The 18,725-nt window shown below is 34.3% G+C and overlaps 1 protein-coding gene across 4 annotated transcripts in view; it reads left to right on the top strand.

The window, feature by feature from the left end:
• The window catches only part of clstn1 (calsyntenin 1), a 93,287-nt gene that overhangs the window by 49,058 nt on the left and 25,504 nt on the right, over nt 1-18,725 (top strand). For 2 of the 4 annotated variants that reach the window (XM_039755510.1, XM_039755512.1), the window contains exons 2-5: nt 4,948-5,070; nt 8,497-8,526; nt 15,080-15,275; nt 17,526-17,734. In XM_039755510.1, the coding sequence (XP_039611444.1) occupies nt 4,948-5,070; nt 8,497-8,526; nt 15,080-15,275; nt 17,526-17,734 (558 nt within the window). The remainder of the gene's footprint in view (nt 1-4,947; nt 5,071-8,496; nt 8,527-15,079; nt 15,276-17,525; nt 17,735-18,725) is intronic. The other 2 variants (XM_039755511.1, XM_039755513.1) reach the window with 1 other exon arrangement.

Here is an 18,725-nt window from a genome sequence, read left to right on the forward strand (position 1 = left end):
CACCACCCCTAATTCCATTCTTACTTTTAAACACTTCCATGATTTTACTTTACGCTCATTTAATCTATCCAAAGTCAGCACATTTTGTATTGTTTGCAAACTGTCCTACAATTTGTCAACCTACTGCTTGTAGAAACCATCACCATATTGAATAGTGACAGCAAGCCGCTTTCAGTTTCAGGGACTGGCAATACAGGGTTAGTGTTTGTAAACAATACCCGAGACCAAAACATGAACACGATGGGAATTGCAAGGAAGTTTGTCTTTGAGACTGCATTTTTTTTTTTTAACAGACTAGAATTTTCAGAATCTTATGGAAATTTCTATAGTGATCTTTCTGCATTCATTATTGAAAACACTGAATGACTGTGATTCTTAAATGAGTGTACTTTTTTGTGAGGTTTATACTATACTTTTATGTTTGCTGCTGCTGTTGGGGTTTTTTTATATGTCTCACTGAAACAGTGTTTTAGTGGCAAATTAAATTTGTCTTCCTGTTTGGTTGGTTTGTTTCTCATGTGCATGGCACAAGTTAAACTACATAGACAGTGGTAAAGCTAGTTCATGGCCCATTCATAAAGTTTAAATCTGAATGCAGTTTCTGATACATTATTTCAGTACACAGGCTTGACATGATCTGAATGTTGCACTGTTCTTAGATAGTTTGCAACATGGTTATGAATTTTCAGTAACTTCAGACATCATGACCATGCTACCTTTTTCCAGTCAAGATATGGTACACATAGTCATGTGATCCATTACATTTTTTCCTATTGTATTACAGATAGGGATGTCACAAGAACCGATACTATGTACCAAAACTCAGAAAATGTAATTACCTGTATATTAGTTTTTTACAGTATTGCTAATACCTAGTTAAAGTTGGCATCTCACTCATGTTTGACTTCAAGAAGAAGAATTACTTGGAAGTGGCCACCATCAAAAATATTAGGGGAAACTATGTAAGAAAATTGCAGTCAATTTAATAAAGTAATACAGTAAATTTAATTTTAAAGTTTAAAATATTACTGTTTCATAGCTGTTTAGGTGTAAATACATGCATCTGTCTTACTTTATTTAGATTTATTTTAATTATAATTATTTTCCTGTGTTTCAGAATTTGTTCATCGGTAGTGTTTGATTTGTTTTTAGATTGTCAGACACTTCAGGCATTCATTAGTAATTAATGTTGCTGTACAGTATATAATACTTTTAAACACAACATCACTGTATTGCTCTACTTAGAAAGGACCATTCATGTAAACAGTTTAAGGGTTGTTAAAATCACATCTTGTAAAATACTTCTTTTCAATACTGTCAGGTAATTTACTTGATTTTTTTTTTAATGAAAATGTTTAACTTCCATAGTGTTGAATGTCCCTACATGATGTACCATTTAAGGCTGAATTTTGCATTTTGCCCAGGGTGAAGAGTACAGACTATGCCATAATATTTTACCATATTGGTTTGGAGGGGTGTCCCCATAACGTTTTCTGGGTTTTAACTGAAATTTAAGCAGTTCAAGTCTAATGACTTACCATGAAATGGTACAAGGGTAAGTGGTAGACTGTCAGGAGTTAAAATAAAAGTTTAAGTTACCGAAAAAAAACTTCAGAGTTATTCAGAAAGCCCTTTTCAAGGAATGTATTGGAAGTATTGGAATAACAATTTAGAGCTTTCCTGCAACAGTGGAAGTTAAAAATTTTGACTAAAGAAGCTTGGATATTGTAATCTTTTTAGTTAGCAAATAAAAGGTGTCATTTTACTTGACTTCTCATTACTTGATGTTTTGAAATAGCAGACCTACCTACAGACACATGGGCATGATGTAGTGTTTAAACATTTTTTCATGATTTTTTGATTTGCTGTTCTTTTGTTAATCTCTGAGAGGAAGCTGTCTTTTTGCATGACCTTTGGCTTTGTAGTAGTGTTAAGTAATTATTCTGTTGTAATTTCATTTAATTATAAATCTTACAGATATTTCAATGATCAGTTATCGGAATAAGTCATAAGACTAAATTTCATAGTATCAGATTTCGAGATGCAAGATACTAGGATTACGATATATGCCTTATGTTGTGTGACATTACAAGACTGAAATGAAACACAAAGACAAAAGAAAAGTGTTAATTCATAGCAAGGAACTTTGAATAACTGAGTGAAAATCTAGAACTAAGTTATAAAATGACAAATTAATTACTCTTTAGTGCAACTGTTATTCCCCACCTTTATAATGATGAGAAGATGAAAGTTGTCAGTACACAACATAGACATCACTGTATGTGAGATTGAGTTTGGACTATAGGTTAACTGGTTTGCATACACTTAATTTAATGAGTTTCATCCTTGGGTGAGTACAACAAGTTGCAGCATTGTTTGATAAAAGCACAACTGCATCCACTGTCTTGTTTTCAAATTAAACTCTATTGGGACTTGCAGAGCATATACTTGCCATTATACTGGATCAATTCTCATACTCAAATGCTACTGGGAGCAGTAAATTACATTTACTGACAAGCTGCAGATGTGAGGGCAAGTGCTTGAGACATTGATACAGCTATCACTGACACTGATTCAGAAACAGGGGAAGATTACAGCATGGAGGGAGTGAGGGTTTCAGCTGCCAGACATATTGTCACAGCAGAGGGGTCTCCGCTTCATGCAGAGTGTCAATATTCTCATTTTCCTTTAAAGGAAATATGAAAGGTCTTCAAAGATCCAGTCAAGACCCATAGCTAATGCATCAGTAAGGCTTTCAAACAGTAAACAAAAGAACAGCCATTGTTGGAGCAATGCTTAATGTAAACTCAAAAAACAAGAAGATAAATTTAAATTTGGATGGTGTTGCACCAGTATAACTTTGATATAGGTTTATCGAGCAATTATCGTTATGTATACAGAGTACAGTGGAATTCTGACAGGTGTTAATCAACAAACAATACGTCCTGCATTACTGCAGTGAAAATATTTTATGTTAATATTTAAGGTTATTGTATTTTACATAAACTTATTTTAAAACTTAATTACTTATGCATTGATTTGAGTTTTTTTGCAGTGTTTTGATATTTGGATGTCTAATAATAAGTAACAGTAAACATGCACTATGTTACTTTTTTTTATAAAAAAAAAATTATACAGTGGGAATATTGTGTTGTGGAGCCTGAATCTCGGTAATGATTGTTCAGTAGGCTTTGTATTATCTCATGCCTACAGAATGTATTGCATACAGTAGAAGCTATATTTCACAAATTCAGTTTGGAAATTGGTAGTGAAATACAAAAGTAAAGTGTAAGGGAAAGAGTGTTAAAAAATTTAATTTTGCACTGTGCCGGGTAACCTGCTGTTTTATTACATTGTGCAAGTGGGGTCTCTTTTTCTGTCCTTTGTCATCGCAGCTTGATAGTCTAATGTACTTTTGTGCTTTCAAGTAGTAGTGGAAGAAAGAAGAAAACATCCACCAGAGAATTCTCGCTCCCCATCATCCACACCAGTGTGTGAAGTATCCCATGTACTGCTGTGATTCACTTTCAGTGAGGTACAGTGGCCTAAAAACAAAAACATGTTCCCTGCTGCACTCTCACTAACTCACACTCATCACTTTGCAAATCAGGGTGTGCGAGGAATAGCAAGGTGTATGCTGTTGTACACTTACTCTATCTCCTCACAGCAGGGGGAGCAGAAGAGACGCATACTCCTCTGTATACTTTCATGCTGTCTCACTCAATCTGGCTTGCCATGTCTACTGTACTCTCTAACACAGTTCTCATATTCTCACCTGTCTTACCCATATCAAATATGCATTCCTCTTTGTCTTAGTGTCTGCTTTTTTCTTTGTATGTTTAGAGGTAAACTGGCATACTGTCATTTTTGTAAAACAATGAACTGTTCAAAAGCTGGCTGTATTGTACTGAAACTAGCTGCTTTGTCAGCCTCCTCTCTAGCTTCCTACATGGAGCCTGAGTCGCATGTTCAATACGTTACTGGATGTGGGCGTGTTGTATTTAAAACTACTGATGCACATTTTCATGTGAAACAACTGACGTATGCTAATAATGTACACATTAATGAGTATAGTTTAAACCATGTTTGAAGTTAATCTAGGGGGGTTGTCTAAAGACATTTCGCTATATGTGGACTTATAACTCGTGTAAGATGAGAGTCTTAAGGCAGTTTTACTTTACCATCTCTCTGTTCATTGAGACACATGGTACATTTTATAAGAAGTGTGTACATACTCTATATGTGTGTGTAAAGTATTTATGTATGTATGTATGTATAAAAATATATATATGAAAGGACATGGACATTTAGGATCATGTCTCTAAGTAATATGTGATTAAGGAGTGGCGTAGCATTTTAGAAAAACTCTGAGGAACTTTCGTCCTAATAATACTTTCACCATCCTTAAAATGTTTGTAAATTGTAAAAAATGAGAAAACCACTGTTTATGCGATTTAAAAAAAGTTTTAGAAAACATTACATTTCCACACAAATGAAATTAAGATATCTTTTGTATTTTGTTTATGTCTAAAACATTATTAGCTTGTCTGGGTTAAAAGCTAACAAACTACATACAATGGCTAGCAAATTGCTTGTTCACTTGATGTCCATTGAGAGACGCAATCCTGATATGAATACCTCTGTTTTGACTTAAATTACATTCTAATTTATCTTTCTTCAAGAAAAACTCTTTATTGGCTCACCTTAAAAATAATTAATTTAAATGAATGTGCTAGCAATTATTAGAAATTATAGTTATATTTTGTACTTTTCACTGTCTCATTGCTGGTTTACAGTGGAATTATCAACCAATTTTATATTAAAAGTATCTTGGATTTTATGCCATTGTTTTTTGTAGTCCTAAACTACATTGTGTGTTGGCTGAAACATCCTTGGTTCTGGTTTTCTTTATTTTTATTTACTGAATGTTAATGTTCTCTTCCACAGTTAACAAACACAAGCCATGGATTGAAACAACATATCATGGAATAATTACAGAAAATGATAACAAGGTGCTTCTTGATCCGCCTTTAATTGCATTGGATAAGGATGCTCCTCTTCAGCATGCGGGTAAAGAAGATTTATTTATCTTTGTTTTTTTGGTAGTTAGCATACCTGGTTGCATTGTCATTTTTCTTTAAATTTTAAACAATAGGGACATATTTATTTAATAAAATACTTACTGCATAAGTACGCTGAAGACATTATATCATATCTTGAGTTGCTTAATGCCTTCTAGGATAATTTACTTAATTTCCTTTGCACCAACTGGATGGTTAATCCCATATTTAAATATAATTTATTTAGTGCATAACATGTATGACTCAGAATTATTAATATATAAACAGCCAGAAGTTCTCCAGCATAAATACAGCATAGATTTAAGGACTAATGAAAGGGACTAATTTCTCATCAGTGCAACTTACAATGTTGTACACTTATTTTTGTCTTGTTTCACTGGTGAAAGTAAGGAAAAAAAGGGTTAATTGATAAGGTAATTGCAAATTGCAGTTTCATTATTTACTTTTAATATATTTTCTACAGTAGATTTAACTTAAAACAAACTTATTTAAAAGAATAAGGATTTAGAAATTATATTAATGTACACATTACTTGAAATTGATAAGAACATGTGACGGCATAAAATAAAGTTAACAAAAACTATTTAAAATCTCTACTTTTGTTCTGATAAGTGAAGTTTCTAAATAAAGGTTAAAACAATTGAATAGGGACAGTTTTAAATTATTATTATGCAAAGACCTAGAAAAGTGTTGTGTTTGCGATTTAAAGCAGGTGTTGCACATACTGGACTTTTTCTTCTTTTCATCAGATTAATCAAAGGCATTCCTAATTTCATTCACAGTAAAGTTAAAGCAAAGCAGCTGACTTTTTGATTGAACTGTGCTCTTTAATTACAGTACCTCTTTTATTTGAGAGATCATATGGTTTACACACTTTCTCAAAATTGAAAGGAAATGTTTTATCCTGTTGAGAGTTTAATATATTAATGGTCATAAATGTTTTAATATTTCTTCTGAAAGTGAAGCAACACAGCATGAAGGTGTAAGGTTTGAAGTTTTAAATATTTCCATATCCCTTTAGGCAAGTTTGGTTATGACTTTGAGTGACTAACTGTATTCTGTAATGTGTAATCTAGTAATGCAATGTTGGTAGCACTTGCAGATACAAACTTACAGTGAAGCTAATCTCTGATCAGCTTACTTAAATGTTTATTTTGAACAGATATATAGAAGTTTTATGGTTTGAATCAAGTTCAATCCTGTGAGTTTACCTTTAAACTTGTAACAAATACTGGGCTAGCAGGAGAATGGGATGCATGTTTTGCAACAGGCTTTTAGTCTTTTGTTAACATCGTCAGCAAAACTGTGTAATATGCCACAATGAATTAATGATGCATATTAAATTATTTGAATTAAATATGAGATGGTGGTTAGGTTGTCTGTAAATCATTTATGAAGAGGTTGTATAGACCTTAACTGTTGATTAATTTCCTTTCTCTTTATGTTTACAGTATGTGTTTTATATGCCATTTGAAATGTTGCCACCCCTTGTTGTTTTTCAGTTATTACAAATTTACTTTCAAATCCTTTTAATTGGTCTTTACCTTTGCAAAACAGAGGGCTGGATTATTTAGTCAAAACATTTCCTTGGGGAAAATAGGGTGTATGTCAATCTATTTTATATACATTTCAGAAAAATTAATAAATTGAATAGTAAAAAAAAAATAAAAGTTAGCTTGAGTGCAAAAGCTATTTTTATAAATTGTGGTATTTTGCAAATGTTCTATAACAATGACATTTTCTTACATAATAAAATTGTCTTGTGAAACAGTGGCTTTCATCAGCTACGCATCAAGCTGTCATTTCACCACATAATGTATGCCAAGATAGGATAGTATGTATTATACATAAATAGAAATTATACTGTTTCTTTTTTATTTAAATATTATTCAAATGAGAAAAACACCTTGCTTGTACAAATAAAAAAGTTAAATGCACTTGAGTAATCACAAACATCTGTGATGTTAATTATCCCAATCATTATGGTGCCCTGAAATGGAGGCACTATGTAGAAAAGTGTTGTCGTTTCTACATGGTGTGACCAAAATATGTGCAAATGTACTTAAATGAAAGTCTGCAGTGTGCACTTTAATCGCATCTGAATTGTTTGATGTGTAATTTGTCACAGGGCGGCACGGTGGTGCAGTGGTAGTGCTGCTGCCTCGCTGTAAGGAGACCTGGGTTTGCTTCCTGGGTCCTCCCTGTGTGGAGTTTGCATGTTCTCCCCATGTCTGCGTGGGTTTCCTCCAGTTGCTCTGGTTTCCTCCCACAGTCCAAAGACATGCAGGTTAGGTGCAATCACAATCCTAAATTGTCCTTAGTGTGTGTGTGTGTGTGTGTGTGTGTGTGTGTGTGTGTGTGTCCTGCACTGGGCTGGCACCCTACCCGGGATTTGTTCTTGCCTTGCTTCCTGTGTTGGCTGCGATTGGCTCCAGCAGACCCCCGTGACCCTGTGTTAGGATATAGCGGGTTGGATAATGACTGACTGACGACTAATTTGTCAGTACAGCAGAGGGGCAACCCTATTATTAACCCAATTATGGAAGGCACTGTATATATAAGAAATACATATATATACACCCATGATCTGCAGTTTAGCAACCTTAGAGCTGTGTGTAGAAATTTTCTCTGAATCTATTGATGCAACTGTCCTGTGCTGTTTTCAAAACATTTAAAAAAAGTGACTCCAGGATGGCTAAGGTCTTTAATTACACTGTTTGCCTGTCTAAGCCAGTGAGTGTTGCATATGTCATGAATAGAAGGCAGATGGGTGCTGGTAATGGCCTTTGCTGCCTTTGCCACCCTCTGCAGTGCTTTAGGATCTTTGGCCAAGAACGTGCCTTAACAGGATGAACTCAAGTGTACCGCTCTGGAAGTTAGTAAGAACAGATGGAGAAATGCAAGCTGCCCTGCTATCTTATTCACTATACCAATCATTGTATCAATACTTGTCATTTTGGGTTTTGGTTTTTATGCTGTGTTTGTGAATGGGATGCTCAAACTCAGCTCTTCAGCTTTTGTTTAAATTATAAAACTTCTAAAAAGGCAAAAAACAATATTAAAATTAAATCAGTGTAAATTTTAAGTCATATTACTTGTGTAGTTTGAAAATGTTTTCTTTACCAAATGTTGATATTTTTAGCATATTAATTAGGATAACAGTGTATGTTTTGTGTATTTCCTTATATCTTGCCTTTTTTTCAGAAGCTCGTGTTGCATTTTATTGGGTGTGATTAATCTTGGTTTAATTAAATCTTCCTTTCTTCCTCTCTCTTCCTCAGATATGCTGTGAATGGCCATAGCATGTTAATGTATTGCAGACTGCTTTTGATAGTAAAATTATATCCCAGTGTTTTCACTCCTTCTCAAATTCTCCTATATGACTGACTTGGGTTTATCTTTTCTCCCTTTATAGAGAGTTTTGAGGTGACTTTTACCAAAGAAGGTGATGATGGGTTCTCTTTCTCTCCCTTTATTTTTTTTTCTTTATGAAATTGTATTAACCCACTAACTCTGGTTATGAGCTGGGCATTCAGCACTTGTACAGAATATCCTGTCATGTTCTGTAATTTTTTTCCTTGGGGTGGTTAAGCGGACAAAAAAGGAAAAAAAAAAAACAAATAAACAAAAACAAACCCAAATTTTATAGCTGGATGAGGTGTGTAATGACCAGTGGCTTTGGTTAGAAATATCTATACGTGAGACATCCATAGTTATAGCTAATAAACATTTCAGTGGTATGGATCTGATTGATATATTTAAACAAATTCCAATTCATATTATTTATCTTAGTTTAGTCCTCTTTATATGTGGAACATGTTTACTGGAAATATAATGAGTGTATTGTAAATGGCATAGTGTAATCGAAATGCAAGACACCTTTGCCATCTTCTCCTGGGAGGTCATACAGCCATCTTATTCCAGGTGTTCACAAAAATATACTTAAGGTTGCTAATGCTTAAGCTTGGAAAAGAAAAAATAGAGTCAGTTGGGGAAAAACAAAGAAATATTGTGTTTGATGTTAACTTTTGTTTAAGTTTTACTTATGTTCATTTACTATATATAGTTGACCTTTTGAAGTGTATTTTTTGAAATATTTATACCACAGAAAACAGTGACTACCATCTATCCCAAAAAAAGACTATGAAATTGTGTCAAATTGATATGACATTCATGACAAAGCTTAAATGAAAAAGGAAATAATCATAAAGCTCATTTCCTTGAGTACTCTGAGAGTCCATGTTTTCATTAATATTGATAATAATCCTATTTCACCAACATGTTTCATAATAAAATCTGTGATTCCTGTCACATATTATAATAGAGCCTAGTTTTATGATATTCTTATCATAATTCCATAGTGCTAATGATTTACTTTGAACTGCTAGTGAATGTTGGGAGTTGAAATGAAATGGACAATGAAGTATGTGACATAAACAAAAAATGACACTATAAAAACAGAAGATTATTTTACTTTCACTATTATTTTGATGTAACACAACATCTATAGTAAATACTCTGGAAACCTTCAGTTTTATTTTGGTTCCAATATAGAAAAATCTACAATTTTATCAAGAATATCTTTTTGCTCTATTTTGTCAACTTGCAGGATCAAGATACATTAAAATTTATTTTATTAATTTTTATTCTCTTTGAGGCACAGGCCTTTTAATGTGACTTGCTCAGAGTTGCATAGTAGGTTTGAGACAAAGACTGAACAGACACAATTGTAAATGTAAGATCAAAACTCTTAACTTCAGATGGTCACTACACCATCTTGTGGACTGGGTTAGGGCGCATATACCATTTCATCTACTATCATACCTTGAAAATTATCGAGTTGTGACATCTGTTGGCCTAACTTTGGAAGTCTGGCAATAGACTGGATGAATATCTTTCTTTTAGCATTTCATCAGGGGCTTTTTTGTATATTGTCTTGCACAGTTCTGTGGACTGAATGAGGCCTGTAAATGTAAGCGTAGTGAATACCTCCTAGGCATTTTATCAATGTCACAGGATAAATTATCAGTTCATACTGCATAGTTTATGCAAGGCTGATGGGAGAAATTTTAAAGAAAAAATGGAATTAAATGCAGTATGGTATGGTAGATAGCTAGCACAAAGGTTATCTTCTTTCAAAATACACCAGCCACCTTTTGAGAAATAAAATTGTAGTGAATTTCAGCCTTTAATCAGGAAAGAAGGTTTGAAGGGTGTGTGGGCCCTATTCTTATTGCATCAAAAAGGAACATGGTGGTGACTTTAAACTCATATATGAGTTTTGGACACACCAGTCTTTTTCCTAAATTTTAAATTACCCTTTCGAGAAATAAAATTGTAGTGAATTTCAATCATTTCAGCCTTTAATCAGAAAAGAAGGTTTGAAGGATGTGTGGGGCCTATTCATATTGCATCAAAAAGGAACCTAGTGGTAAGTTTAAACTCATGTATGAGTTTTGGACATACCAGTCTTTTCCCTAAATTTTAAATTACTGGGTGGGTACATCATGGCATCAAACATTATAGTGAATCAAATTCGTGTACTAAATTCCATATGGTAACTGAATTGTTCATGGTGTTTATTTGCTTACTTTTGCTTGGCACAACTGTTTGCATTCTGCTGTTCTTTCATCAATTTGCTGGCAAAAAGGTCCTCCCTTGTGGTACACATGCTGGCCAATAGACAACTTGAAACTGATGTCAAAATTCTGAAAAAACATCTTGTAATTAGTCATGCAATGCAATTAATAGGTGACAGCTCAAGCTAAGATCCAAAGATTTTTACATCTGCAGTCCTTAAATGTGACATGGCATTATCTAAAAGGTGTTGCAAGTTGTTTTGTGGTCCTACTCTCCGTAATGCAAAAACATCAGTGTTCTGATCTAATATATATACTATCAAGTAAAGATCACCTGAGTGAACAAATAATACAATGGCACATGTGAAAAGTAATTGCACCCTCACACCTAATAATTGGTTGGCCACATTTAGCTGCAGTGACAGCAACCTAACACTTCCAGTAATCCAACATCAGCCTTTTGCATTGATGTGGTGGAATTTTAGCCTACCTGTCCTTAAACTGCCTTATTTCAAATATATTAGTAGATGTTTGAGTATGAACTATGTGTTTCATGTTCTGTCTGTGCATCTTTAAGTTTGTACTTTGAGTAGACCATTCAATAACTTTTTGCTTTTTTCAGCAGACATTATGGTTAGGACTTGCTTTTATGTTTTGGATCATTGTCTTGCTGAAATATTAGACTACATTTCATTTTTAGCTCACTGACATATGACTGGGCATTTTCTTTATGAATTTTCCAATACATAAAGGTATTTATGGTTACTTGACTTATGAAGAAAAAAAAACATTCAGGTTCAGATGTAACAGAACATCAACAAAGTACCACTACCATGTTTGACTGCTAGTGTGATGTTCTTACAGTGCAGGGTTTGCTCTAAGCCAGACATTACAGAATCCATGTCACCACTTTTGCCTCATTATTTCATAAAATTCTCCCAAAAGGCTTGGGAGTTATCTAAGTGCTTCCTAGCAAATGAGAGATGAGCATTCACGTTGTTCTTGCTTAGCAGTGGGCTTTTGCCTAGCTCCCTCTAGGGAAGCCTGATTTTTGCTTAGCGTCTTTCTGATTGTAAAGTCATAAACAGTGACATTTGCTGAGGCAAGAAAAGCCTACACTTCTTTGGTTATTTTTTAGGTTCCTTTGCAACTTCCTTGATGAATTTACAATGTGCTCTTTGAGTAAGTTTACTGTTTTTGTTTCAACAAGGGAGTAATTAGTTTTCATAGAGTTGATTGATGTTTGATGTTGGCTAACTTTGTTCATTAAAACTGATGATTAAACTTTGCTAAATTTGCCTCGCTTCAAGTTTGGTGAAATTATACAAATGTTCAGGAACCTTGACAAACTGTGATATGCTGAAGTCCGTAAATAAGAATAAACTAAATTAGTTTTGAGTAGATTATAATGGTGCAATGGTTTTGTCCTGTATGCTTAGGAAAATTTCTGCCTGCTATGCTGGACCAATTTATGTGGCCAAAAATGTAACCTGAGCTATGAGGCAGTGATGTTAAGCTACCTCACATCCCTGAGTTAAAATTAATAGTATTAAATAGCAGAATGGTAAAATTTCTTTCAGACAGTGACAGACAGGAAGCATGAATTCACTAAGGGTTGTCCCCCACACATTTCGGTATAACTCGTATCTCCCAGACTGAAAAATATAGTTTATTTTTTGATTTCCTGGCATTTTTGCTTGTTCACTGCTAATGCTATCACCAAATGCACAACATACATGGATTCTTTGTTCCTTCCTGTTTGCATCAACTACATAGCTCTTTGGGTAGTATTATTAAAGGGGAAGGCTCACGTATTATGCAAAGGTCGCATACTAGTCCATAGAAAGAGACATTGCCATTATGACATGAGTATACTGACACTTTCTCAATATCCCTTTGTGTGTGTTTTTTCTGTTTAATTGCAAGTTTTCAGTCATTTTTTAGACTTCTACTAAAATTAGTGTTATATACTCTATGTGGTTGAGGTGCTGTCCCAACCAACATCAGCCATAGAGCTTTGTAATGTCACACTTGCCAAGGAAAGTATCATGGGACACTAGGGGGAAAAATTTGTCCAAGCCACCTGCATGATGAATATTCAGGAAAATATTTGACAAACTAGGTCACCAGTGAACATGGCATATTTGCTGCAAAAAACGCTTGGCCGAATTTCGCTGGTCAACACTATTTGTTAAATAAATTGGAATAAGTTCAAAAAGTATGTTATTTTTTCACTCTGGTGGACTTTTTTAATGTTACATTTTGGTAAGACCTGGAAAACACTCTATATCAAAAATCGGTAGGAATAGGGGAAATACTTTTTCACAGCACTGCAATGTACATTCTTATTATGCATAGAAATAACAGATTTTGGTTTGAAATGTATGTTCGGGATATTGCAGTGTGACATGATGGGATTGTGAAACTCTGTGCAGCATGTGCCTAATTGCAAACAAGCAGTCACACAAGTTATGAAAATCGCAGTATCATATTAAATGGAAAGTACAGGAAACCATGTCAAAATAGTTTTTTTGGCAACCGAAGTTGCTAAATGACAAGTATAAGAAACATCCCCAGCCCCCTCCCTTTTCTATGTGAATGTGTGTCCTTAATCAGTAATCATTGTCCTTAGCTTTAACTGGGCTTATCCCAGGTATCATATGATGCTTGGGAGAAAGCATGCACATTTTTATTAAACCAATCAAACATGTGAAGGCTTTGGAAATTGAAAATTCTGCACATGCTTTCTGCTGGCTGAGCTACATTTCCTTGTAATTTTTCTTCATGAATCATGTCTGAAATTTAGTTATTTGGAAATTTTTACATTTTCTTATATAAATAATTACGCAAAATAGTGTTCAAGTAATTTTCATAGGAAGGCCTCTGCTTCAGCAATACCATTGTATACAAGCTTGCTGCTTTGATCTGGTATTTTACTTAATTTCTTATTGTACAATGCAAACTTGGATATCTAGAGCAGGAGGTTATAAAAAGTACAGTATGATAGTGATGAAAAAATATATAAATATTTTTGCCCTGGCTTTTAAAGTGACTTTGTTTTCCTCTATTTCTGTAACTTTCCATCCTATAATAAATCTATGATTTTGTATTTTTCTGTTTTACACAACGATATTGAGAAATAAATTAACATTAATTCATTTTAATTAACCATAACAAGCTAAAATATAAAAATCATGGCTAGCTGTACATTGTATATTGCTTAATCAGTCAAGGGGTTTAATACTGCCTTAACAGTGGATACTCAGTGAGAACACATGGAGTAGGCTGGTCAGGTGTCCTTCTAATCATTGTTACCTTCCTGCAGAGCCTGTGGGAAGTACTACATAAAAAACTGATGACATTTATTTTATCTGCACCTACATTCACTGATGGTAGCATAGGAAAGTAAAGTTTAAGTATATAGTAGAAAAATAAATGCCACAGTCAGTCGTTGCTGTTACTATGGAGTGCATTCTTATGGCCACCTTTTAAGGCATAATGAAGTTGATGGATCTGTTTAAAAAGTGGAGGTAAATGTATTTTCTGTTGTATTAGAAGTGTACTTGATAACATTAGATTCATTGGCTGCACAATTATTCTTCATAATGACAGTAATTTCTAACTCTGGCATTGGAGAATGACCACCCGGAGGTGATGGTAAATAACCCGTAGGCATACATATTACCATCTACATTTTATACAATATGAAATAGAGATTTAGTCTTTCAAAGTTTTATAGCATGTCTATCAGTTCTGTGGAAAATAGATCTAAAATAGCTTGTGGCTTACCTTGAGATCATGGATGTCTGAAGAACCAAAAAGATATTTCTAACAGATTCTCATCCAGTACTTTATTTTGATTTTCCTATTCTTTTTTTTCTTTTGAGGGACAAAGGCATTGCACAGGAAGACTTGTTTATGTAGTGTATCTAAAATGAACACACTCACACAGATTCACTGAAATAGGGAAAAATCTCCTATTTGTACCTTTCTTAATCTACCTGCTTCTTGGCTCTTTATAGGAGTAGCTTGGTACAGTAGCTAAACCAGCAGTTAAGCTGCTTGAATCTATGCATACATTTACAAACACACACATTTACATTTACTGTAAATTCTACACATTTAAAGTACTCCTGTGAAATGCCTGTCTACATCTTTTGCTGTTTTCCTGCATGACTGGATGCAATGTAAACAAGTTGCTTGGAAGGCAGATATGCTGTTTTGTAATTTATAACTAAATTTCCCTGAAACTCACCCATATGAAGCACACTGGCTATTGCTTTTTCCACAGACCCTCACCGTATAAACCTTGGCTATAAAGTATGGATATTTATTTGTAAATGCAATGTTAGAGTGATAATGCATTGACTTGCATATATGTTATCTTCTTCTAACTATGATATTTGACTAAAAATCCAGGTGAAATCTGTGGATTTAGGATTCATGGGCAAAATGTTCCATTTGAAGCCATGGTGCTGGACAAAACAACCGGCGAGGGAGTCATTCGCTCCAAGGAAAAGCTTGACTGTGAGCTCCAAAAGGAGCACACGTTCACAATCCAGGCATATGATTGTGGAGAGGGTCCAGACGGTGCCAACATGAAGAAATCCCACAAGTGAGTACACTTTTTGCTAAAATAGATCGTTTTGGCTTATTACTTTGTTAAAGTGGCCCTTTAGGTAACCTAAAGTCAGTTGCAGTCACAACAACTAAGATAGTAGACTACATCTCTGGTAACATACCCTGTATGTGAACTGTTTGAGTTAGGTTGTGTTTATTTCTAAACAAGGCTTTAACTTACAGTGCAGTCATTCTTTTATAAACTGTTATGCATCATGCTACATCCTTGTGTGTCAGGATTTGCATGTATTATGGATTGAAAAGTATTCAGATCCTTTGCAAGTTTTGGAATATTGTTTGGTTATAAAAAAAGAAAATATTTTGTTTCAACTTGTATTTTTTAATACTCAAATATTTGAGGTGCAAAAAAGTTTACATTCAAAATGATATTTGAAACCAGATATCTAACACAAACTAAAGTCTAAATTTATTTTGGTTGTGTCACTTTTTTTGTTGCAGCAATAGCTTCAAACCTTTTGGGTGTCTGCCTGCTTACATTTTGTTAAGTAATAAGATTTCCCCATTGCTCCAGCTCAATTTTAGCTTATTGTATTTTTTGATACATTAGAATCTATCTAATGCCAATGCCACCAAGTAGAGGAACATTTTAATGCAGTATGTGGTACCAACTTGTAGCAGGTACATATCACTAAACAAAAAAGGTGAAAATAAGCATATAAATGAATATCAGTAATTGTACATCACTAGGACTATATTCATAAATAATCATTTTCAAATCATGCCAAAAATTTTCCAATGCTGCAGTCTTCTCTAAGACAGAAAGAAGTCCTTACTGAGGACTGCTTCTTCTACATACTTCCCTGGAAAGAGTTTTTCTTTAGGGGCATGCAGTGTTAAGCTTGTGTCACACATAGTGCTTTACTTTCCTCTCTGCTTCTTATTTCTCTCCATCTTTGAAAGTGAGTGTTGCCCTCTCTTTGAGTTTCCCTCACTAGTTTCTTTTTTGTTATACTAAATTTTAAGAGAGATTCTTTTAAAATCATAATGACTTTTATAATCAGTATGATGAAGCTTACACCTCCTGTGTTCAGGGGGAAATCCAGATACTTAATTTTTTTCAGCATTTTTTGTTAATGTAGTATGCCTTTTTATTGCTTAATTCTACCTTGCTTTCAAGTGTGATAGCATGGTATTAAGAGAAAATGTCGTCATGCAAGACCGTGGCAAAAGCAGAACTCTCATTCATCATACTGTACCTCAATTAAAAAAACAGTTCATAAAAATCAAAGTACAGTTTTGGTACTTTTTTGTTTTCCATGCAGAACCCTAGAAGTGACATGAAAAAATTAACATAAAGTCAGTCAGTCATTTTCCAACCTGCTATATCCTAACACAGGGTCACGGGGGTCTGCTGGAGCCTATCCCAGCCAACACAGGGCGCAAGTCAGGAACAAATCCCGTGCCAACCCACCGCAGGACACACACACACACACACACACACACACACACACACACACCAAGCACACACTAGGGACAATTTAGGATCGCCAGTGCACCTAACCTGCATGTGTTAGGACTGTGGGAGGAAACCGGAGCACATGCAAACTCCACGCAGGGAGGACCTGGGAAGCAAACCCAGGTCTCCTTACTGCGAGGCAGCAGCGCTACCACTGCGCCACCGTGCCACCATGAACATAATGAACGTTTCACAAATACAGTAGAGAGACTTGTAAAACATAAAATGTATGTAATGTGATTATGTTCCTTTAGCCCACGTCATATATAGCATTTAGAGTAACAGGAAACTGAGTGTAGTGATTTGAACTTTTCAATTCTACTTTTAATATTCAGACTTTAAAAACAGTGAAATATGTACTAAATTAAAATCTACATGTGACAGAGCTAGTGGGGGGAAACAAACAGAGTGCCTTGAACAAATCAGCACAAACGTAAGGGTCAAACACAGGGGAATTCATGCTGTTTTGCCCATGGTCTCCATAGCTGGTACACTGGCCATATCTAACATTCCGAAAACTTTCTCAGAATCTGAATACCTTTATGATACTCTGCATATGCATTGCAGTTTTATGATTGAAAATTCCATTTAAGGCCAGAATTTAATTTTTATAAATAACTCCTTTCATGTGCATAGTGCTGTACCACTGCTTCCCTAACAGATGTAGAATATAGCTAAAATATACTGCATACTAACAAAAAAAGTTGAAGTGGTATCTTATTCTTAAATGTCTAATAGTATTTCTATCATTTTTTTTTAACCTCTTAGAGCAACTGTCCATATTCAAGTGAATGATGTGAATGAATACTCTCCTGTATTCAAAGAAAAGTCATACAAAGCAACTGTGATAGAGGGGAAAAAATATGACAACATCCTTAAAGTGGAAGCTGTTGATGCAGACTGCTCCTTCCAGTTCAGCCAGATTTGCAGCTATGAAATTGTAACTCCAGATGTGCCTTTCACCATTGATAAAGATGGTAATGTTTTTCAGATGCAAGGGGCTGTTAAAGAGGGGAATCATACTGATTTGTTGATGGCATAAACATTTTCTTCCTTTTAGGCCTTAATTGTTTATTTTTAACTGCAAACAATATATATCACTGGATATCTTTTTAAAATTACATTCCCATATGAATGAATACTTGACAGTGGGTTTGGTTGAAAGTAGAACTTTCCTGTCATGGTCAAGAGACATAGTGTTACTGTTAAAAATTGTAATAAAGCTTGCTATACTAATGAAGTACATAATTAATCAAGTACACAATCAGCAGAATAAGCTTAATATACTTAATTTTTATTATTTATTTATTATTTATCTAAACCAGAAAGTGATATCAAAATATTTAATCATAGAATTTTTGTTTTCCTGTTATTGAAATTAAAGGTTTAAAAATTGGAGCGAAATGTATGGTTTCATATGAGGTACATGGCCCTTACAAGGAATCCTTTAAAGTGCCTTGGTCCCAGTCTTTTACAAACATGTAAAAGTTTAATGAATTATGGCAGTGACTTTGGATAAGGAAAATTTGTTGAATATGTTTTGCTTCTCAGTACCAGCAAATAGAGGAGGATCCTGTACCCTCCCCCCATTTTTTTAAAGGATAAGTAACTTTTTCTGTCTGTGGCGATATATTGCAACTGAAATTTCAACACCACATGTGTTCACCACATATAAAAAGTGCTTATAGATAGATTACCTGTTGTAACTTGAAAGACATATGTGAACTCTGAACTCCTAACAATAATACTACTTAGCACTAAAAAGAGTAGCTGTTAGAAATTATCATTTGAATGCTATGATATGAATATTTAGGATATTTAGGTATTTCATTCGTAAATCACTTAAAGCACACAATGTCTTAGTTTATGTAAAAGTGACACTGGGTGTTGCAGCATCTGGCAACATGTGTTGCAGTTTAGCAATCAATTACAAATTTACTAGTAATGATTTAAGATTCCTTGATTACA

The sequence above is a fragment of the Polypterus senegalus genome, chromosome 6 (genome assembly GCF_016835505.1).
Source record: "Polypterus senegalus isolate Bchr_013 chromosome 6, ASM1683550v1, whole genome shotgun sequence".
Taxonomy (NCBI): domain Eukaryota; kingdom Metazoa; phylum Chordata; class Cladistia; order Polypteriformes; family Polypteridae; genus Polypterus; species Polypterus senegalus.